Source organism: Uloborus diversus, chromosome 1 (genome assembly GCF_026930045.1).
Source record: "Uloborus diversus isolate 005 chromosome 1, Udiv.v.3.1, whole genome shotgun sequence".
Classification (NCBI taxonomy): Eukaryota; Metazoa; Arthropoda; class Arachnida; order Araneae; family Uloboridae; genus Uloborus; species Uloborus diversus.
In genome coordinates this window covers 230,955,650-230,980,712 of record NC_072731.1, presented here as the reverse complement: position 1 = coordinate 230,980,712, position 25,063 = coordinate 230,955,650, and the positions used below count along the sequence as shown (strand labels likewise).

Genomic DNA, 25,063 nt, shown 5'->3' with positions numbered 1-25,063 from the left:
TTAAAGGAGGGGGGGGGGAGAGGACTGCCTGACCATGAGTGTTATTTAATGAAGTATGGAAAAAAGGGGAAACTTTGTTTTCCCAGTAATCTGTACTGTACAATTCAAATGCTATCAGTAATCCAGTCCTTTAAGTACATCACAGGTCTTCACTCAACAGTTAGGTTGGAACAGATCCCCGCAGGTTCTGTAACTTGTTCTGTAATCTGTTTGTTGACTGACAGTTGAAAAACTGTTACTTGTAAACTGTTTCTGTAACTGTTCTATTAACCCCGCAGTAAGGGAGAACGTATTGTTCTGCTGGGGAGAAGTGGGTACACACATAAATGATTTAATCATATTGTATATTAACCAAGATCAAAATCCACCCGATGAACATTTGAAGCCTTTTGAGCTCAATAGCTGCATCATTTCTATTTATATTGTATAATTATTCATCATGAAAATACGAAAATTTTGTGTCGTGTTCGTTGTTGTTCATATAATTTTATAATTTTAGACGAAAAACTACCGAAAAATGTTGATCATAGGGAACAAGAAACATTTTTGCCGGAGAAAGGGTCACTCTGGCAACTAACCGATCGGTGTCCTACGTCGGTTAAATGCAGTCGAAAAATAAATAAATTAAGTAATTAAACTGCAGAAAATCTTCATTTTTCTGCAAAATATCTGCAGAAATTCTGCAAAATAACAATGCAGAAATTCAGCAAATTTCTTCATTCTTCAACTTGAATTTTTTTTTTTTTTGAAATAATTCTGCAATCCTCAATCAGAAAATTTGTCAACTTAAACTGCTCTCCCTGCTTATGTCCCGTACGCGCTTTTAGCTTTTTACTCAAATTTTAAGAGGATGCTCAATGACCCCTTAGTTTAACATTAGCCGTAGCATAGAAAATGTCACGCATTTAGAAACATTTCATTTCCCCAGTGGTTTTTTTTTGTAAATAGTTATTTTATTGCAATGTATATACATATTACTCGTGTATATTATAATATGTAATATTGTTTTTTTCAGTTCAATGTATTGTTTTGACCCCCTCCCCATACTTAAGAAGTTTGAGGGAGGGGGTTGAGCACCCTCTTTCAGTTGAAATATTAAGCTAAAATTCTTTCAGTATATTACTATCCACAAATCTAAAAATATTAAAGGATGTTCTGTCATCTAGGAGAAAAAAAAATATTTTTACATGTATTTTTGAACCACCCTAATTTGCACGCCCTCTTTTGAAATTATTCTATACCTTCCCAGAGAAGTGTGCCTCGCAAATTAGAAACCACTGTCTTTAGGCATAAAATTTTCCCGTTCTTCCTCTTCAACTAAGCAAGTTTGTGGTGAAAAATTTCACCCCACGCCCAACACACAGTTAAATCAATATTTAAAAACATAAGCATGATTGTTTCGCGGTACTTCCTTCGAATTTAGTAAAAAAACTCGCCAAACATCGCGATCGCAATCGGTTTCGCGGAAAACCGCCGTCAGTCGATGCTCGTCTCGTTTGTGCAACCGTAGGCGCGCTCAGGCAGGGCGGCAAGGTCAGCTGTAGTACCAAGGTCAGTGTGCAGGTGTCGTCACGGATGACGTAGTCGTTCCACGTGCGATGGAATGAATGCATTCCGGCTTTGAGCACGGCGGTGGCATCACCTTCGATGTGGTGACAAAAGTTTGCCTGTGGTGAGATAAAGCGCCAGCCGAGTGATCGAACCGAAGTTTTAGCGCAGTTGTTGTGTTCTAAACTTCCTGAATCGAACGCTTTTCGCTTCGCTTTTTTGATAAAAACTAAGGAACTGTACGGAAGCGAAATATGTGTACGTGTTGAGGTGAAAAAGTGCTGCTCGGATTTATGAGGATTATTTGTGTTTACTGTGTGTACATAAACGTGGATTAATTACTTTGAAAATATTTTCTGTGGATTGCCAACTCCAGGTGATTTTTCCGACTCTATGTTATTTATCTATTTATTGTTAAAATAATCGTAATTTGATACTATTTTAAAACAAATCTATTTTTTTTTCTAAATAATTATGCATGGATTCGTACAATAAATAAATAAATAAATGCTGGATTGGCGCAATGACATGGCAAAGTAAGTTTTGACATTAAAATGATCGCCCATCACAGCCAATAAAATATTTCATAACTTTTCTCTTTTAAGAGTAAGTTATTTATTTAAAAGCACGCTACGATTCAGTCTGTATAAATTTAATGAAGGTGGTAACGATTCAGTTGTGTCAATTCAATAGGGGAAATTCCTGAAATACGCACATTAAAATAAAATGGCGATAAGGTACAGTTAAAACAGGAATTGTTACTGAAAAAGAGCTGCAATCAAGTATCGACCTTAATGTAAACGGTTAAAGGAATATTACGCCAAATGTCGGCCGAGCCAATGGGAATCGTCGAAAATGTAAACAAACCTCTTTTAATTCTTACCATCGATTTTATTTTTTTACGTATCGATGGTTCTGTTCCAGTTTTTATTATTTGCAGTTCTAGTGTGTTGAGATGCGTTAAAAATTTTAGTTGTTGATCCAAAGCAACCTTTATTAAAAGCGCAATTAATTGCATTAAAAATATGAATAATTCAAGATTTTCATATTTAACATAAAATTCGTTCCCTAACCGTGCTGTTTAAAAAGTGATGTACGTAATTCTTTTTTTCAGATGACATCAAAAACGCGGAAAAAGAAAGATGAGTCACAATTAGTAACATTTTATTGTCGCAAAAGCAGAATCAAGAGGAAATACTGGAACTCTTTTACTAGCCCATCCAATATGCAAAAAAGAATTACATGTATTTTATTTGTCAACAAGCAGAAATGAGAAACAGATAAAAAGTTTAAATCTTTGAACTTTCTTTCCTTGTCGGCCAACTACGACATCGTTACAACTGTCTTAAAATTTCAAATTGTATTGAAAATCTGCTTTAAAAGTTCATGTTCTACAACTTGGAAGTTCCAAACAAATTCCATCAGACGCAGAAATTTCGTTGTTCCGATTAGTATTAATATGTTGAATGTACAAGTATATTTTCATTGCGAAAAACCGCTGTTTCAAGTTTTTAATTTTTATATTTTATAACAATAAAAGATAAGAGCACTCACGATCAAGTCTTCTTTCGAACAAAAAAAAAAAAAAAAAAATTATCAAATTGGTTTGTCCGTTTTAAGAACTACAGTGCCACAGGCAGAAGCGCAAATACGTCACACTTACAACCTTCTTTCTTATTACTTCATTAAAAAATCGTAAATATCATTGCAGATATTTTAAAAACACAAATATGATAAAATTCTAGAATGCATGAAAAATCGTTATTTTCAAATGTACTTTTTCGGTAAAAAGAGTTCTGAATTAATAATTAATTTTTTGCTGCAACAGTGGTATAGTAATTCTATTGTTCCCCGCGAGGAGTCGCAAGAAACCGAAGCTGAAAAAGTGTTTCTATTCGAAAAGTATAAACTTTGAAAAACAACTCACCTCGAAAAAAGCAGGGGGCGTGGCAGGGAAAGGGAAGGAAGCTCGGCACCTCCACTCTCCACCTGTTGCAGCAGAACCGGCCTTTTTTCTCTCTTCTGATCATGTGAGACCACTTATACGAAAAATCCCCCCCAACGATGAAATTTCCAAAAAGTAGTTGCATCCGCACAAAAACGACTGCAACTATCTTACACTTACCGGCCGAAAGTAGATTGAATCTTATTGAAGATTTAAACAAAAACCTTTCTGCATATTGCTACAGTTGAAAACAACGACAGAGACATTTTGATACAAAAAAAAAAAAAAAAAAAAGAAAAAAAACTTGGAGTGCTTTGGTTTAACATTTTGGCAAGGATTTTGCAGCAATGCAAAGCGCTAAAGTGTAAGCTAACGATACGTCATATTTTTGGTTTAAAGTTGATTGTTTGGTCAATTATTTTATTCCTATTATTTTAAGCTAATTTTAAAATAGTATGTTGTGGCCATCACGAAACTTTCTTCTATATCTTTCTTATAATTCTGTTCCCTCCCTATGCTTGACGATAGAAGCAATATTTCCAACAAAAACAAAATTACCCACGCCAAAACTTGAGTTTGGGTCTGTGTGCAGGCATGAGTGTGTGGGTAGTTGTGTGTATGAGTGCTTGTGTGCGTGGGTGCGGGGTATGTGTATGTGTGTGTAGGCATATGTGTTTGTGTCTGTGTGCAGACATGAATGTGTGGGTAGTTGTGTGTGTATGTGTAGGTGTATGAGTGTAGGTATATGTGTGGTGTGTGTGTGTGTAGTTGTATATGTATGCGCGAATGTGTAGGTTATGGTTACAACCTGGAGACGGTTTTCGCTGTAGGAGCAGCATCGTGAGGAGCCGGTAGACGGTGATGCTGCAGAGGGTGCTGGCGGGAAAATAAAATGATAGCACATCAAAACAGTCAAATGAAAGCAAAAATAAGCAATCGTGATTGCTCAAAAAAATCACCCCTCCTCCCCGCCTTTGGAACGATTGGCGCCAAAATTGAACGAACTCCTGTTTTCATGTGGATTCACATTTATTCCATATTTCATCTAGAGCGTAGCATTACTTCTTGAGATATGGCACTCACAATGAAAAAAAAAAAAAAACGTTCGATTGTGCACCCCCTTTTCGGCTATTGACGCCAAAATAGAATCAGCTCTTTTACCCTCTAAGGGCTATTTGTCGATAAATTTTTTTCTGATTCCGTTCATTATTTCTTGAGATACAGCAGTCACAATTGACGACAAAAAACGTTCTATAGCTCAACCCCCGTTTGAGCTATAGCTATTGACACCAAAATTGAATCAGCTCCTGTACCTATTAAGGGCAACATATGGACCAAATTTTGTTTGATGCCGCCAGTTACTTCTTGGGGAATAGTAGGCACGCATAACTTAAGAAACGTCACATTGCTCCACCCCCCTCGGAGGAATTCGTGCCAAAAAACTAATGGGCACAAGTTCACATAGGGGCACATATGTGCACCAAATTTCGTTCGATTTCATGCGGTAGTTTTTGCTGTAGAGTGGCCACAAAAAACTGGTCACACACATACGGACAGGCAGACATTTTCCAAAAATGGTCGAAATAAACTCAGTACACCTTAAAACGTTCGAATCCAATCAAAATTCGAAATTCGAAAATTTGCGCGAATCCAATACTTCTCTTATTAAAATCTCTACCTAGTATAAAATACAGTCTCCAAAAAGCGTCTGTGTGTTTGAACTCGCAAAACTCGAGAACTACCCGACCGATTGCGCTGAAGTTTTCACAGGTTGTTCCTTTAAGTCTTGAAAAGGTTTGCAGACCAGTTCAAATAAAATTCGATAAATAGCTCTTTTTTTATTCCAATTTACGTCCAATGTTCACATAAATTCACAAATATGGGGGTAAAAAATTACTTGCACATATTAATATTACATATCGTTAGAAAGGGTAGAATTTGCCGCGTTCTACGCAATTTGTTTCAATGCTCTAACTTTATTACGGCGGGAGTTATTTGCATTTTTAGCTCGAATTTTTTTAGGCTTAGCTGAAATTTAGGCACTACTTTCTTCATTAAATAAATCAATAAAAAGTGAAGGAATTGTCCCACAGTCTTTCTTTTTGACGCTATTGGAAAAAGCGACCTTTTTTACTCCAGATCTAACTCGACCTATGGTCGAAAAAATAAGCTTTTATCTCGAAAGGGAAAAAAGTTATAAGCCTTTTTTAAAATCAAGTTTAAGAAATCTCGATTCCATTCAAATTGTGAACCATTTTCTTTCGCATTTTAATTCCTTAAACTTATTTTATTTTGTGTTTCTATGGTTACGCATTTTAAATCCATCTTTCTGGATTTAATTTCTTAAAAGTATTTTAATATGTGTCATCATTGTTTGGAAGGGAAATCATGCTGTTTTTTTTATTTATTTTTTACGCCGAATTGTTGAATATACGTCACTTGACACAATTTTTATTTTCAAGGTAGACCGGGCAAAGCCGGGCAACGCAGCTAGTTCTTCTATATATTAGATATAGAAGAAAGTAAAAATAAGTCACACTTAGCTGTATGACATCCTCTCGCTGATGAACATATTTTACATTCACTGGTTATTTTTCACTTTTTAGTTTTATTTTGCTACAAGAACGTGTTTGTTTAGTTTTTAATTTTTTTATATATTTCGTTTTTTAGTCTTACTTGTTAAATGAAAAAAAAAAAAAAAAATTAATTTAATTCATAATAATCTTAATTCACGAAGTTTCACACAAACGACTTAAGGGCTCAGGCAACATTTGAAATTGGGAGCTTTCTAACTGTAAAAAAACAATTATACCCCTTTAGGTATCAAGTCGATCTATAAAAACGTTTGACTTTGTAGATCAACTGCTTGTCAAGCGATCGATTGTGCAATCTAACTAATCAGCTCTTAGCAGATCCGACGAAACGCCATGCCATGCTTTTTGGAAACTAGGGGCCCGGCGATACTAACGCAGGGGGGTCGAAAATTGCCTAAATCATCCTAACGTAATTCGTGAATAGCCCCCAATGATCCAGAGAATACTATTACAACCTTCTCCTGCTATATTACATCAAGAAACACAAAAAAGGCGATTATAAGGTACATCTTTTTTACTAATAATAAAGCAGAATGTCTCTCTGTCCGGAGGATGTCTGGATGTCTGTAGGATATCTGTAGGATGTCTGTAGGATGTCTGTGACGCGCATAGCGCCTAAACCGTTCGGCCGATTTTCATGAAATTTGGCACAAAGTTAGTATGTAGCATGGGAGTGTGCACCTCGAAGCGATTTTTCGAAAATTCGATATGGTTCTTTTTTTATTCCAATTTTAAGAAAAAAAGTATCATAAATTACGAAATTATCGTAACGTGGAACCGTAACATGGGCACAAGCCAATTGGCGAGATACGAAATTATCATAACGTGGAACCGTAATGTCGGTGCAAGCCAACTGGCGAGAAAAATTCACTATACATTATTTGTAAATATACAGGCGAACCAAAAGACCTTTTGATTTTTCTATTGCGGGCGAAGCCGTGCGATTATCACTAGTCACTAATAATAAAGCTGAAAGTCTCTCTGTCCGGAGGATGTCTGGATGTCTAGATGTCTGTAGGATGTCTGTGACGCGCATAGCGCCTAAACCGTTCGACCGATTTTCATGAAATTTGGCACAAAGTTAATATGTAGCATGGGGGTGTACACCTCGAAGCGATTTTTCGAAAATTCGATGTGGTTCCTTTTCTATTCCAATTTTAAGAAAAAAAAAATATAAGATGGACGAGTAAATTACGAAATTATCATAACGTGGAACCGTAACATTAGCAGAAGCCGATTGGCGAGATACGAAATTATCATAACGTGGAACCTTAAGATGGGTAAAAGCCAACTGGCGAGAAAATTCACCATACATTATTTGTAAATATACAGGCGAACCAAAAGGCCTTTTGATTTTTCTATTACGGGCAAAGCCGTGCGGGTATCACTAGTTAAAAAAAACTGCATGAAGAGAAAGTACATATATACAGTGGCGTTGCTACGGGGGGGGGGGGTGCAGCGGTACGCCCCGGGTTTTTCCCGTCTGAAGGGTGACACCCAAAGTGGAATTGCAAGTTTTTGAAAAATATGAAACTAAAATGCATTTTTAAGACTACAAGTTTGAAAATTTTCCGGCGGGAAAACACCTGGACCACCCCATTTTTACTTTCTTCTATATCTAATGTATAGAAGAAAGCATTGGATTCGTGCAAATTTTGGAATTTTGACGGATTCGAACATTTTGAGGTGTGCTGAGTCTATTTCGGCTATTTTTGGAAAATGTCTGTCTGTGTGTGTGTGTGTGTCACGTATGTGTGTGACCAGTTTTTTGTGGCTGCTCTACAGCAAAAACTACCGCATGAATTCAAACGAAATTTGTACACATATGTGCCCCCTACGTGAACTTGTGCCCATTAGTTTTTGGCACGAATTCCTCCGAGGGGGGTGGAGCAATGGGACGTTTCTTAAGTTATGCGTGCCTACTATTCCCCAAGAAGTAACTGGCGGCATCAAACAAAATTTGGTCCATATGTCGCCCTTAATAGGTACAGGAGCTGATTCAATTTTGGTGTTGATAGCTCAAACGGGGGTTGAGCTATAGAACGTTTTTTTGTCGTCAATTGTGACTGCTGTATCTCAAGAAATAATGAACATAATCAGACAAAAATTTATCGACAAATAGCCCTTAGAGGGTAAAAGAGCTGATTCTATTTTGGCGTCAATAGCTGAAAAGGGGGTGGGCGCAATCCAACGTTTTTTTTTTTCCATTGTGAGTGCCATATCTCAAGAAGTAATGCTACGTTCTGGATGAAATTCGGAATAAATGTGAATTCATATGTAAATAGGCGTTGGTTCAATTTTGATGCCAATCGCTCCATGGGCGGCTTTTTTTTTCTGTGTGAATAAAAATAACTTTATAAATGCAACAAAATATACGAAAGATAAATCAAGATCGACTGTCGTCTTCGTATTTCGCGTGATTTTAATTGTTGGAAAATGACCAGAAAATCGCAATGATTACAACTTTTTTAACTGTTGCCATCTTGTGTTTGTTAACAAATAAATTTTTGTAATTATTTTAAGCAAGGCTTTTAAAATAATTTTCAGTTTTCATTCTTTGCTTTGATTTTGAGGTAAATTGGGAATTGGGATGGTCGCCAAGGTTTGGCGTGTGTAATTTCGTTTTTGTTGGGAATACTGCTTCCTCGTCAAGCATGGGAAGGGATCAAAACTATAAAAAAGATACAGAAGAAAGTTTTGTGATGGCCACAACATACTAGTTATTCAGGGTGGCGACAGATCAGGGAGATCAGGGAAAAGTCAGGGAACTTTATTAATCAGGGAAAAGTCAGAGAAATATCAGGGAATTTTGAAAAAATAACAAAAAATCAGGGAAAATTGATTTTATAAAGTAAAAAAAATTTTTTTGCTTTAAAAAATTAAGTACTTTTATTCCCTACGCATTTTCTGCCAATTATCTGTTCAAAAAAAAAAAAAAAGTAAAATTACTGAGGTGCGATTATACGCTGCCGCATATTTGTGCATCTTTTTCCCTCAACGTCAAAGTATTGAATCTTACTTATTAACCACAGGATAAACTTTCGAAGATTGCTTCTGTGTCTGTTAGGTTGTTTATTTTACCTAGCTTGAATTTTTCTTTTACTCTTTCAATGCTACGTAAAATAAACAACCATACAGGCAAAGAGGAAGCCTTCATTAATGCCTTAGCTCCTTTGCTTTTATTCCATTGTCTCGAAGTAATTAGCGCACTGTAATCACGATTTCAAGAAGAAATCTTTGGTTTTTGAATTAATACTATAAAAGCTTAAAAGTTATTACTTCTTCGCGTTTTTATTTTTATTGCTAAAATTGAACTTTCAATTTAAAAAAGCTTTGTTTTTTGCCGTCACACTATTTGTTGTCACAGCAGATTATAAAGGTTTTCTTTTCTTCAGACTTAAGTGATTCTTCAATTTTATAATCAAGTTGTATTCTTCTTTTATATATTTTGAAATTAACTAATTGCTTTTTTTTTTCTTGCATTTCAAAGTTGTTTGTTGCAAAAGCAATCTAAGATTTTTTTTTTCGTTACATACTGAAATCATTTGAAACAGAGTTAACTTATATACTTAAGTAAATATCTTTATTTTTTTATTGTTAAAATGCTGTATTCATTCATTAAAACCTATGTTCTTGATTAGAGAAAAGCTCCCTATGAATGGATGTCAAATGGTTTCATCTGTTTTGCATAAATGTGTCAATTAGTTATATAAGAATAACTACATTACTTCTATTCTTTCACCATTACTTTTTATACTTGCAACAATTATTATACTGTTTGAAAACTTAGTTCAAAATAATTTCAATTACTTTTTAGTTCTATCATAAATACACATCTCTTTTTAAGAGTAATTTTAATAGTTTCTTACAATTCTATTGCTAAGTGGTTTCTGGAAGTAAAGTATTTTTTTTTTTTTTTAATTTTTTTATAATCTTTCCATTGTAGAAAAATTTAATATACTGTTTTGTAGGGGTTTTTTTCTCAAAAAAAAATTGACTTGATAGGTTTTTTTTTTTAAAACCATTTTATTAAAAAGGTAGCATCTTTTAAAATTATATCTTTAGTTCAACAAGTTACACAACTTAAAACGTTTAAAATACTTCAATTTATTCAAACATACAATGGATTTCAAGTAGAGCAAAGAAAGAAAACTATTATGTCATTGGTAACGTGAATCAGGGAAATTTGAACTTAATGTCAGGGAAATCAGGGAAAAGTCAGGGAACTTTTTTTCACAGTTCCTGTCGCCACCCTGTTATTTGTCTTTTACACATTAGCCCACTTAAAATTTCGTTATTACACAAATGTAGTTGTTTCTGAAAATTGCATGAATTTCATGTTTTCGTCTAATACTAGCCGGGTTCCCGGCACTCTGTCCGGGTTTCGACCGGGTAGTACTGTAATAAAAACGTTTTGAAGAACACAATCACAATTGAATAATACGACAAATCAAATTATTTACTTAGATAAGTTACTATCTTCAACTATGAGAACAAAAGCAAACGTCAAAGAAATAAGGAAAACAAAACCAAATAGAAAAATCCTACAAAATCAAATTATGTACTTGAATATCGGGGAAAAAAAACCGCATTCAAAAATCAGTTCGCTGACCACAACAATGTAGCATGGGCATGGCTCCTCGCAGCTATCGACACTTTCGGCCATCCCCCTCTCAATGAGTTAACTTACTTCGCCATCTGTTAGGAATTCATAGAACTAAACAATTAATTAAGCATTTAATTTGCAATTACGAATATTTTGGTCAGTTTGATTAAAAAAAAATAGCCTATAGCTTTCCTTAATAAATGAACTATTCAACACAAAAAGAATCTTTCAATTCGAACCAGTAGTTCCTGAAATTCGCGCGTTCAAACAAACAAACTCTTCAGCTTTGTATTATTAGTATAGATATAAAAATCTCCTGTCACAGTGTTAGTGTTTGAACTCTTCCGAAAACGGCTCTACCTATTTTTATGAAATTTTTTACGTGTATTTGATAGGTATGAGAATAGGTCATGAAGTATATTTCATACTGCTAGATAGTCAAGGTGGCCCTACACATTTTTTTTTTTTTTTTTTTTTGAAAATAATTAGAAAGCTATTGTTGAAAATCATTGTAAACTCTACTGTTCAAAATTACTGTAAAACCCTTGGGTAAATTGATTAAACATTTCATTTGTAGACAAACAAGATGGCAACAAATTTTTTTTTAACTAATACATAAAATCTCATGTCATGGTGTTTTTGTTTGAACTCCTCCCAAACGGCTTGACCGATTTTTATGCAATTTTCAATAATACAGTCATGCTAATTGAACTCAAACGCGTTTATTTTACTATTAGATTGACATTCACAAGCACAATTAATAAGTCGCAAAAACAAGCAATGTATGTCTGCGACATAGATTTAGACACGCCATGTTTGTCACACGTAAAGGTATACGTGGCATGCTCTCGCTTGGGCAAACCATCGAGCTTATTTGTGTTGGCAAAAGACGGACTGGCAAAAAATGTCCTTCATTCAATTGCTCTTTGAAATGAATATTGATCTTTATTTCATTGCCATAACTGAGGATTAAAAAAAATATATTACTTTTTTTCACATTACGTGAACCTTTGAGAGATCAAACTATGAATTTGTTCGTTACGTTAATGAAATGCATTGTAACCCCGATTAAACGATGGTCAAGGGACTGGAAAAAGTTATCGTTAAATCAAGGAGCATAGACATATAATACAGTCAATTCCGGACCAGTGAAATGTATCATTAAATTGAGGAAATCTTGAAATCGGGTACCGTTAAATCGAAGTTATACTGTACATTGTATTAGTTGAATTGCTTTTTGTTTTTATCGGCAATCATAATTTATATCGCACCATTCCTCTTTCTGTCATCTGTCATAGATTCCATCCCCCCACACTTACAATACGTTACAATACCGGGTGTCGCCCATGCAGGTATGCCACTGCATTAATCGCCCGATCTGCCATCAAGGCAGGTAAGGGACCAGGCGAGATGGCATGGCGGTTGGTCAAAGAACGCATATTTTCTGCACAAAAACTGCAGATTTCTGCATGAGAACTACACTTTTTTGGAAGATAAATCCTCAAATCCTTGAAATACCTTCAGAATTCTTACAAAATTCTAAATCTGCAGATATTTTGAGGAAAACGCTGCACATTTGGCTCGACCCGTGTTTCAAAACCAGACATTTTCGGACGAAACAAATTGTGGTGCTGATACGATTACATTAGTTACTTTAAGGTGGGGGGGGGGGGGCATTTACATTCATGTATTTTTATTGCAATTATAATGTCATGAGAATAATGTATTTACACGTATGTGCATTTATATTCATGTATTTTTATTGCAATATGTCATGAGAATAATGTATTTACACGTATGTGCATTTACATTCATGTATTTTTATTGCAATTATGTCATGAGAATAATGTATTTATACGTATGTGGGCTTGTTTTTTCCTGTTTTGCGAAATAACAAGGGGGTGGTCTCTCAAGAAGTGGGAGGGAAGATCATGGTGCGCTCTTGAACATTTTAGAGGAGGAGGGAGGGGGGTCATGGCGCAAAATGCGCAGCTTTATTTTTCAAGATGATTTTTAAACTTGGTTTTTGTCTTATTCTTTTGGATGGTCTTGCTACTTTTAGGGGGACGGTGCTATGCAACATTTGTGGGAGGTTGTAACCCTGGCTAAAATGTCTGTATATTAAGTCGGGCAAAATAGATTAGTCATTGGCCATCTAGAAAAGCATTCCAGCAATTTAGTGTAATAATAATTATTAAATCAATGGTGCCCAAAAATGGAGGGGCGGGGGTGAGAGTTGCCGCTGAGTGCGCAGTTCGAATATTTTTGGCGATTTTTGTACAAGGCTATTGTCTCATTCTTAATAAGGATCTTTCTATTTTGGAGGAATTTGGGTGCTCTGCAACATCTGGAGGATGTCTTTTTTGGGGGTGGGAGGGGAGAGGGTACGTCTAGCTAAATTGTCTGAAAATTGAAATATGCAATAGGGATAATCCATCTTTGTCATCTCCAAAGTAATTTCAGCAATTTATTTTGAAATCCACAGCTAAATCAGTCGTGCCCTCGTTGGTTTAAAATCATCTCCTCCTTCTCTAAAATTTTCAAAAGTGCAGTGTGTACCAAATGTACTGCGTTTCCTTCAAAAAATCTGTAGATTTATATTTTCAGATATCTTAAAGAATTCTTAAGGTATTTTAAGATTTGATGATTTACCGTTGAAAAAAGTGCAGTTTTCATGCAGAAATCTGCAGCTTTGTGCAGAAAATTTGCGTTAACGGCAGTCTGCTCGCAGAAATGAGTTTTCGAGATATGTAGTTTGAATAAACGCGTGAATTCAATATGAACATTGGGGAAATATTGGAATTAGACGTTCTTTTCGCGTCTTTTTTTTTTTTTTCGATGGAAACTAAACAGACAAGTTTGTACAATAAAGCTAACGTACAAGAAATAACGTACAAGTAGACAAAAAAAAAAAAAAAAAAAGAAGAAGAAAAATAAAAATGGTCAGCTACTGCCCCCTTTACCTGCCCACGGCAGTAATGGTCTGCGTTGCGGTCCTGCTGAGCTGATTAAAAAGCGGGTTACCTGCTGGACTACATAAAAAGGCTTTAGGAATTCAGTAGGGGTATTTTTCTTTTCTTTCAAAATTCTGATTTTTCTTATATATATATTTTTTTTTTTTAAACACTGTTCAAATATAAATCCTTCCTACACTGTTAAAACTACAGGATGCATTAGGCACCTTTCAGGGGAGAAACGCTTTTCACCAACAGCACCCAATACGGAGCCGAAATCGCACCTCTAAATAGGGTGAAAAACAGGCACCTTTTAAAAGCTAGACAGCCGGAGTGAGAAAAAGGAACCTTCGGAGAGAGAAATGGCACCCTTACTATAGATCCTCCTCCTCCCTCCCCCGTATTGTGTGCGTTTTTGAATACAGTTGTGTATTTATTTATTTATTTTATTTTATTTTTTTAAGTTTTGTTTTGATTTATGATATTCTACGTTTTGGACATTTTTCACATTGAACTCGGTATTGGAAATGAATAAAACATGTAATTACAGCATTTGATCATATTTCAGAGTTTTCAACATAGTTAAGAAGTGCTCATAGCTTTAATTCATCTGATCGTGCTCTAACTCAGTGTTTCTCAACCTCTTTTGACCCACGGGCGCGGTAAAAGCAAATGAAAAACTTTGCGGACCGGTGAAATCTTTATCGTTTTCTTAAAAATTCATAAAATAAATAATATGAATAATAACTCTGGGGCCGTTAAAAAACATGAAAAAATTCAGGGTTCTGATGTTTTTTTTTTAACAAAAAGTAATGTTAAAAATTAATAAAATAATAAATATCTACCCCTTCACTTGGTATCAAAGATCTGTCACAAATACATTATAATTTAAAAACGAGTAATTATTTAAAACATGTGAGAAATTATACATTTACTAAAACATGACGTATTCCGAAATTGAAGCATAGCTGTACTTATGGATTATTTACATGATGAGTCAAAAATATTCAGGGATATTACAATTACGGAAAAACAAAATCGTTTCATGTAACAAAATAAAATGCACATAAAGTTTTTCAACCAGTTAAATAAAAACCCAAAAGAAATTTCTAACGCTATCGCTAACAAGAAATGATTCTAACACTTGAATGAAAAAGCAAAAAAAAAAAAAAAAAAAAGAGCTAGACACAGAGAGGTTTTTTTTTTTCGCTAGCTTTCTGTTATAATCTACGAAGCACAAGAAACATTTTTATTAAGGTTCTTTTGGTGATTAATAAAAGCTGCTTATCGAGTATTCAAGAAAATAATGAGAGATATTTTTAGTAGCGTTTTGAATGAGGGAAATTTCACGATAGTAACGGTAAACGGGAACTAGAAGACTAACGGTTACTGAAAAGCAATAAATGCACTTTTAAACACTTAACTATGTTTGAAAGCCCTAAAAGCTACAAAGTGATCAAAAGCTGTACTTACTTGTAATTCCGGATAACTAATCCTAGAAAAGTTGTGTTTTAATCCAATAGTGTACTTCATTCAATGTGAAAGACGCACAAACGCAATCATCATTTGTCCGCCATATTGAGGTGGTTGAATGTATGTCTAGGGCAAAAAGCGCATGCGCAATGAGTCTTTCTGCGATTGCATGCTGATTTGGCTCCTCTGCTCTATTTTCTGGTTTGCATTGCACCTTCAGGCACTATGCTTTCATCTTAGAGGGAATATTTTCACTCGTCTAGAACCCCTGGTTATAACAGTGTAAAATGAACATTTTTAAAAACCATTTCAAGCCGTCCTATAATATGTAATATGTACCGTTTTTTGAAAATATGTGAGCTGAAATTAGCGTAAGGTAAAAGAACGGATTACTCGTGAAACCCCAATTTTAAGTTTCTCAAGGGACGGGGTTAAAAAGCATAAAATACGGGAAATACATGAAAGCAATAAGTCAAATAGAAAAAACTAAAGGTTATTGTTCTGATGACTCTTTCAAAAGGTAGAATATCTATATTTAACGAAAACAACATTACTAAAGATATTTATTTTGTTTAATAAACCACGTTCAACTACCTGGAAATGCATCGATGTATTAGTGTTTAGCTCATTGGTTTAGCTCTACAATTTAATTTGCATTGAGTTATGAATGTAGCATATTTTGAAGATATTTGTTAGGTATACACTCTGTGTTTTAACTTAGTTCTTTTTATTTTCAGGATAAAAGTTGTTTTTCTGTGTCGAGAATGAAGAAGAGGCCACTACTAAGTAGTGAAGCATCGTATTGGAATGTCACAGGGTTTGCATATGAACACAATCTTCGCCTATTGTACTCGCCTTACGGGAATTATATCGGTGGCAGAAGCCACCGCCACCGGTTTCAGAATACTACAGAAGTACCCTGGGACCATTGATGTCAACTTTTGTTCTAGCTGGCGTCTGTTAACGTAATCTTTCACGGCCAGTTTTCTTCCTTTTTTTTTTTTTTTTTGGAATTAGCGTTCCAAAAAATATTTTCCCCGGTCAATTCTATGATTTTACATAGAACTTACTTTACGTGATACGTCTGTGCTGTAATTCTTTTCCAATCTGTTTTTAAATAAGAATTTTTGTTTAAATCTGATTCTTAGTCTTGCAGCCGATTTTGAACGAGATTCTTGTCAAAATTATTTATTGATAAACATTTTAATCTGTTTTCTTTGTTTCCTCTCCAGTTTTTCTTATTTTTATAGGCATTATTTAGTTGATTATTTATACATTTGTGATACAATCATTAAGTTTGCGGGTAGTTCATTATTATACATCTATGATGTGATTTCTTTTTATTTTGAAAGTATTATAGGTAATATTTATCCTAAATCTCATCAATTACTGGTTCCGGTTTTATGAACCACGTTTGAAAGCATATCACACTATTCTTGTCTGCGTGAACTTGTGTAAAACTTTCGCACAATCTCTGTAGTGACTGGTTGATGAGAAATAATTGAAAAAATCACGGATGACAATGGACAAGGTGACGTTTCTCGGCGAGCACCGAGACGGCAGCAACCCCCCTCCCCCTCCAACGTCTTCCCCTCCCCGCCCCGGTGAGCATAAAATGTTTCCCAAGTCGGAACATGATGTGGAAGAAGAGGAAGATGTGGAAGTGATGCAGGTGGTAGCCAATGGTCCCGTGAGCCTTCGCACCAAGAAGCAGAGGATAGTTGGCATCAATGGTATCTCATCGACTGAAGAGGAAGGCAACAACATGGAACGTCCTATGTCGTGGGAAGGAGAACTGTCCGATGACGAACTGACGGACAGCAGGAACACTCCTCCTCCACCACAGATCACGGGTTGTCACAATGTCTTGACAACTGTCGTCAGCACGACTAGCCTTCCTGGTCGTCTTTTGAGCAGTCCAATGTGTATGGACGAAGAACATCACAACAGCGTGACACGGGTTGTAAAGGTGAGAGTCTTTATTTTTTGTGATTATTTTCAGGTCCATTTTTCAGCCCATTCCCTCTTAAAATAAAATTTGAAAAAGCATGCTGAAATCTAAACGTATCCTCAGGAACAGAATTTTTTTTAAAGTCTTCGACACAGATTTAAAACCTCATAAATATTGTGAGATAAATCGACTTTCCATTTATCGTAAAATATAAATCAGCATTGAGGAATGCAGAAAAATAAGATGGTAAACGATAAACGAAAAAGCTTTGCATGATACGTATGAATTATATCCCAGCAAAAAAACTTCGATTATTAGAATTTAATTTTTTTTCTCTATTTTTTATATTTTTCACACCAACTTAAGGAGTAGTCTGCAGATTTTCTCAAGAATCTATGTCGAACTTCGCATCCTCGCTCTGTTTTTGCTGCCGGGAACGTACAATAGTGTTCGAATTAATTGGGATTGGGTCAAAGATATTTTTTTGGAGACTTTTAACTTGGTTGCCAGATAGCTCCATTGAATTCCCCTAAGCAGTTCTGTTTGTCTTAATGTCATCTGGATGTCAGTTTTGACTGCTAAAAACTAGTCTGTAATAGGAACATTGAAAAATTCTTTTGTTTGTTTCTGTGAGAGGGGAAAGTAACATTTTCCTTTCTTTCATCTTAGTGTACGAAATTGGGATACAACGCCTAGAGAGTTAAAGGGGGGACAACTCCAAAGATAATCGGACTTAACAGGTACCACAAGGACACGCCACAAGAATCGGGCCACAGGACATAAAAATTTTTTCCCTGTGGTTGGTATTGGAAAATCGAACTTTTGACAACTTCCTCTATTGACCAAAACAGTGAGAAGTGTCCGGTGCAGTCTCAAACAATGAGTATGAAAATCAATACAATAGGCAATAAATACCTCATAATGAAGACTAGTTCTTGTTGGTATAATGCTGTTTCAGAGTAAAAACTTATCCTATTTTGGAGTTCGTTCTTTTCTCCATCACATTTGCCCTTTCTTCGAGTAGGAACTGGTTCAGTTCAATGCATTTCTTCAGGATTCATTTCTTTCATTTGGAAAAGTACGATGCTTTGGAAAATTTTTGAATTTTACAAATACCAATATAGCTCACATTCCAACTAGAACATTTATTAAGGAATTTTCACTAGGCGACGCAAGTTTAACATAAAGACCTTCCCAATAATTTTCCTCTTTTCTTAACAAACGTATGCATATATCGCCGCCTCAAAGTGGTATGCCTGTAATCAGTACTGTGTTCTGAGGCGACTGTATAGGACTTCTGATTTAAGAGGAAGCTGATATAAACCAACCGTAAGCATAATAAGTAAAAGTAACCCCCTCCGAAGTAAAGGGGGAAGGGGGTCCGGGGGTTTCTCCCCCGAAACATTTTCGAATTTGTAGTCTTAAAAACGCATTTTAGACGATCTTTGGAAATAGTGGCGGCTCGTGGGAGGGGGCCCGGGGCCCCCTCACTTTTTCAATAAGTTTAATTTTCTATTTATTTTCCTTTTTTTTGGTGCGTACCTGCTTAAAATTTTAAAAAATGGATTATACCATATTGTCCTGCGTATAATCTGCGGATTATCTCTAAAAAAGTTGAAAAATTAATGAGGTGCGGATTCTCTGGGTTTTCCCCCCTCAACACCAACGCATTGAACCTCAATATTTGCAGTAGATTCGCAGAGAGTTATCCTGCCTGTATGTTGTTTATTTTACATAGCTTGAATGCACTTCTTGCGAGATTCAGGGCTATGCAAAATAAGCAACATACAGTTAAAAAAAAAAAAAAGAAAAAAAAAGAAGCCTTCATTTGCACAAGATTTGACGGCTTGCTTTAAGTAATTAGCGTACTGTAATGACAATTTAGAGGAGAAATCATATTCTTTTAGACTATTTTTTTTAGTTTTGAATGTACCTTAAAAAATATTACTTCTTCACGTATTTAATTTACTTGCTGAAATTGTATGTTAAATGAAAATCTATCTGAGAAACACAATAGGGTAGAAGAGATTTTAGTTCGAAAAAAATAATGATGTTTGGTGAAATCTCAGTTTCTTTTAAAAAGAAATTTTTGAATTAAGAACTTTCAATAGTTATCGTCAGCTGGTTCCTCCCCCCCCCCCCGCCCCGTCCAAAAACATTACGGAACATCTCGACTTTCACTTCCAAATTTTCAGTTGCACAAAATTTCCTGGGAAAGTCGCAGAATACCTAACAACATCGCTGAAAATTGCATTCGAAAACAGCTTAAAATTGCGTTTTTGGAGCTTCAATTTCGAAATATTGCTGCCCCTAATGTTACCAAATATGGTCCTATAATCGCGTTTTTAAGACTTCATTTTCAGAAAATATGCGGGCAAGGGTCCCCGAACCGCCTTCCTTTAATATCATCAAAAAATAGGTTTTTTAAACAGCCACTTATGAAAAATTTAAGTGGAATAGTATCTGAACCCCTTTTCATAATATCATAGAATATTGTGAGGACTTCAATTTTGAAAAAAAAATCCAGGGGAGAGCTCCAGAACCCATTCCCGTAAAAATCTTTAAAGTTTGTCTACAATTGCGTTTTTGCAACTGCAATTTCGAAAATTGGAGGGGGAGAAGGAATTGATTTCTATTTTAAAAAAAAATGAAGAATTCGAAAACTTCGAATTCTTCGTTTCGTTAAAAAAAATCGATTTTTTTTTTGGAAACAAAAAGGAAAAAAAAACGATCGGGGAGAGTCCCGAAGCTCCATACCTCAACGTCAATAAATATGGCCTATAACCGCGTTTTAAGGCTTTAATTTCTACACATTTCCGTGGAGTCCGTAGTACCGTTCTTTCCATCAACATCACCAAAAACCATCTAAAATTGGGTTTTTAAAACGACGAGTTTCAAAATTGAGAGATTTGACGATGAGCAAACCAAATCAATCAAATTGATGAGATTTGTTTCCAGCTCCTTACTGGTGCTGCAAGCGAGACGTATTGCAGTGCCGGAAAGCGTACTGGATATAAACGTGAGATTAATAATGTTTGTGATGTATTTTGTAGCTTTTCCCTACTTGATTAATTAATTTTTTTTTTTTTTTGAAAGTCAGGGGGAGAAAGTGCACAATTCTGCCGGCAATCATGGACATAAACATGAGATTAATATCTTTCGTGCTTTACTTTTAATTTTATTAATTTAACGTAAAAAAATAATTTAAGAAAGTTTTAATATCAAGCAAATAGTTTTAAAAAAACATCTTTTTTTTTTCAAAAACCGGGGGAAAGGGATACAAGTGCACCCATAATCTTTCGATGGGAGACTATTGAATCTCCCTCCCTCTTGCAACGTCAACAAAGGTAACTCAAAATTGCGGGTATAAAATTTCAGTTTCGGAAGAACGCTGATCCTTCCTAATCTACGGTCTTAAAAAATAGGTTCAAAATGATTTCAATTTTGAAAGAATTTTAGGAAAGAACTTCAACATTACTTTCACCTAAAGTCTCGAAAAAGTTCCTAAAATTGCGATATTTGACGTCAATTTCGAAAATTTCTCCACGCACCTTGAATATACTTGACTCTTTTGTCCTTGTAACCAAACGCAACTAAAGTTTAACTAAAAATATTTTTCATACGTCAATTTCGATAATTTTCTTGTAGCAATCCTCCTCCCCTGAACCCCTGGCACCTCCCCCCACGCTTCCCTTTCCACCGTCCCTTCTCGGATATCGCCGAAGAAAGACTATAAAATGCGAAAAGTAACAACGTATAAAAAGCACAAATTCGCAGATGTGCTTTTTGTACGTTGTTACTTTTCGTTTCTTTACAACAGTACAAAGGTATTTATTTATCTTACAATAAAATGCATTTTTACGACTAGTAAATTTTGGTATCTATTACTTTCTTCAAAGATATAAATTGTACCTAAGGATTTTCTTACTAGAAAAAATTTCTTCCTTTTTATAAGATCATTCTTCTGTCCCCCCCCCCTTTTAAATTCGAACTTGGCGTAGAAATTTAAAGAAAGATTTATATAGACGTTAAATATTAGTCAAAATATGCAAATTACTCTTGAGGGGCGGCACATTAGGTCTTTGCACACGGGCGGCCGACACCCTAGGATCGGCCCTGTTCTTTGCTTTACTTTTTCCTTAAGTGCTGCAGCTACTGTTTTTCGTAACTGCTAAATTAAGCGTTCTGCAAAAGCTGCTGAAGCCATTTTAATTTTATGTTTGTTTGCAATTTTAAAAAATCGCTGTTTTATGACTCAGTTCTAACAGAACCCTTTCGACCTGTGCGATAGTCATACTCTTCTCGGTCGTTAGCCCTCTTCTTTTTTTTTCCCTGCATGCTTTGCGGTGACCTTGACCGGGCTTTTGCTTTTTCTTCCCCTGTAGAGCGGTACTAAACCATAACTTTACCTTTCTTTTCTTTTTAATTTTTCGCAACTCACTCTCCCTCGCGGCGGTTTTGATCGGTGGGAAAAAATAATTCTATATTGTGTTCCCACACTCCTGGGTAGAGATTTCGAAGATAAGAGGAACTACATTTTGTTTTGAATTGTTTTAAATTATTTTTTGAATTGGAATGTTGACAAGATGTTATCAGAGGATTCCACTGCATTTTTTTTATGCATCGAAATTGAGTCTTTCAAATGAAGTTATTTTAAAAGTCTACGAAATAATGCATCAATTTTCAAAATTATTACTTCTGTGTGGCACAAACCTCTCTTTTTTAAGCAAAAATATACCACGTTTTGAAAAAATAATTCTTAGTACTTATTTTTCACAAAATACAACAGCCTTTAATGTAGTAATGATGTATTATGTAACATAATTTCAAAGAATCATTAAAAATAAGAAGTATAAAAAGGCCGATTTAAATAGTTCAAAATTCAAACAAGAAGTTCCGACTAGAACTAAACGAGCCTACTTTCCCATATACCCATACTACTTTCTGATACCTGATCAATATTCTCAAAAATAGCTAAAATCGCAAATTGTTTCAAACATATTTTTTTAATATCATAAGCTGATTTCTAGCAATGAAATATTCTTCACTCATCTAAAAAAAAAACAACTGAACAAATAAAATAGCGGCACCTTTTAAACAAAGCAGCTAATACACTTTTTTCCATTAAAAAAAGTTCTTTAACAGCTTTCAAAACGAAAAAATAATAATTAAAATTAATAAGCTTATTAAAATTTTAAAAAAAAATCATTGCTTTTTCCCCTGTTGCCAAAAATAATTTTTCAAACAAATTAATGCACTTACCAAAATAAATAAAAACAATAAAATGTCAACTTAAAACAATTTTCATTGTCCAAAAAAAAAAAAATCGTCTGCGCATATCTTTATGTAGAAACGTAAATGACTTCGAGTTTATTCGTCGAAAACTGAATACCTAAATTAAAACTTTAGCGTGAAAATAAAAACAAGTCATATCAACAATAAGTATTTAACAGTTTAAACCATAGCTGTGGAGTCGGAGTCAATCTCATTTTGAGATAAAGGAGTCAGAGTCGAATGTCCAAGAATCGGAGTCAGTCATTTGTCCTCAGTGTATAAATTTTTGCCAAAGCTACGAAGTCAGAGTTGAAGTCGAGGAGTCGGAGTCCGATTAATTGTGAGGCACAGGAGTCGGAGTCAGGTGCCCCTAAGTTCTCGGAGTCTGGAGTTTGGCATTTCCAACAAAATTTGTTTGAAGCAAATCCACCTTCAAGTACGGAATCTACATTGACTTTCAGTTTCCCCGTAGGCGCTAATGTTAAGGGATTTGAACTGTTCAAAATTGAATGGAAAATTGTTCAAATCAAAAAGATATTTTATATACAAGTTTTTCATCAAAAGCTTTTTCCTACAAAGTTTGTTTGAAGCAAATTCGCCTCACAGTTGGTAATTGCCTTGAATTTCCCCGTAGGCGCTAATGTTAAGTTTTTTGAACTGTTCAAAATTGAACAAAAAATAGCTCAAATCAAAAAGTGAAATATGGGAATGAGGTGTCCTCGCAGAGATCTGTTGAAGAAAAAAAAGTTTGTTCGAATCGGACTATTCATTCAAAAGTTATTTGACAGACAGATAGACAGACCGACAGACATTTTCGCCCATCTCAATACCCTACTTTCCAATTTTTAATTTTTCGATATTTATTTAATTATTTTATTTATTTTTGACTTTTTTTTTTTTGTTTTTCGCGATATTTTTAAGATGCATTAAGCCTTCTTTCATGCTTTTTTCTTCTTTTTTCTGACTTTTACTGGGAAAGTAGGCTAAAAAGAAAAGAAATGCAAGTCATTTTTATTTAGTAGTCTCTTTTATCCCTTTAGGTATGAATGGCAAAAACCATGTGAATTACATTACAGTGGAAATCAACTAATAAGAGCTTAATATTAGAAAAACTATTTTTGACAGTAAATAAAAGTCCTAATCCCCTTGCCCCCCCCCCCCCCTTCCTCTTGAAAAATATAACCCAACAGAAATCAGATATGATGTGAATTAGGCATAGGGTCCTTTTTATGACAAACAGTACGAATTTGAATATCAATTTGTTACATGTTAGTACCATAATACTAGCTGACCCGGCACACCTTGTTCTGCCACATAAATTATTTCTAGTGAATGTTTTGGTTGTTAGTTAAAAAATAATTAATGTATTTTAAGTGTGTGAAGATGGGATCTGTGACAGAAAGAGGAATAAAGTGCTGTTGACAATGATCGCCAATTAGAACATGAAAACACCAGCCATTCATTTTCTCAATACAATGTATTTCATTAACGTAGCGAACAAATCAATTGTTTGATCACAGAAAAGTAAATAATGTGAAATCCTAAAATATGACAATGATTCAAAGAAAATCAATATTCATTTCGAAGAGCAATTGATTGAATGATATTTTTTGTCAATCCGTCTTTAGCCAATGCAATTAAGCTCGGTGGTCAGCCCACGTGAGAACATGCCACATATAATTATCCGTGTGAAAAACATGGTGTGTCCAAATCTAAGCCGCAAAAACCCTTTGGACTTATTGATTGTTGTAGCAAATGCGAATCTATTAAGAAATTGAACGCGTTTGAATTCAACTGGCACGTTTGTGGGAAACATTGGAATTTGTGGCCACAAAACATTTTTGGCATAGAATTTGCCATTCAAAATGGTGGCTTCGATAACGTTTTTAATCCATGCCTTTGCACAGCCGTGAGGAGTTCAAATTCCAAAGCAGCAAAGTGACCGGAGATCCAACTTTTAGTCGTAAAAGGTCTGGTAGCATGCCTGGCAAATCCAGTGAGTTCTAAAACTCTGTTGCATAATTTACATCTTCGTCAGTATCGCCAACTATATTGATCGATTTGTATGATACCAATTCTCAAGGCCTTTTCTTCAAGTTTAAACTGTCAAACTCCACATTTTTTGCTACTAAAATGACTCTTTCTGCCAGCCGTGCATTATTTATGTATTGTGTGCATAATTCAGGAAATATGCGGTCAATCAGAGCGTTTTTGCAAACCAACGATGGTGCAGAAATTAGTGGGCAATTTTATGCATTCAGTATTTTCATAGAGAGCAACTTTTCCACCGTAGATATCTAACAATGGGTCCGAGAATTTGTCAATGGATCTTGTAGCATTTGGACGTACATGGTTTTTAGTTAGACCTTTCCGACATTACGATCAGTGGCGATAATTTTCAGTAAGCGTTAATCTCATCAGCGATTTTTAAAAGTAGAATGACGGAAATGTTTGTTTGAAATCAGTTGAAGAGAGTAACAGTGCTGCCGAATAATTTTGCGTTGTTTTTTAAATCTTTCGGTGTTCTGTTCAACGCCTCCATAGAATATTTGTGTACCCTAGTACATTCATCCCAGGTAATAATTTGGCATTGTTTCAGTAACATGGCCATGAGCGATTGTTATCTATTGATGAACACTGCGCGTGGGTTGTTTTGAATATTCAGTGGCAGCTTATCCAGTAAAATTACTGCAGTGCCAAACAATTCAATAACCAATG

General features: G+C 35.1%; 1 protein-coding gene across 1 annotated transcript in view; it reads left to right on the top strand.

The window, feature by feature from the left end:
• Positions 1–16,636: 16,636 nt before the first annotated feature.
• LOC129225803 (nuclear hormone receptor FTZ-F1 beta-like) overlaps positions 16,637–25,063 on the top strand; it is a 46,185-nt gene continuing 37,758 nt past the window's right edge. The window contains 1 exon segment of the mRNA XM_054860316.1: positions 16,637–17,095. Coding sequence (XP_054716291.1) covers positions 16,637–17,095 — 459 coding nt within the window.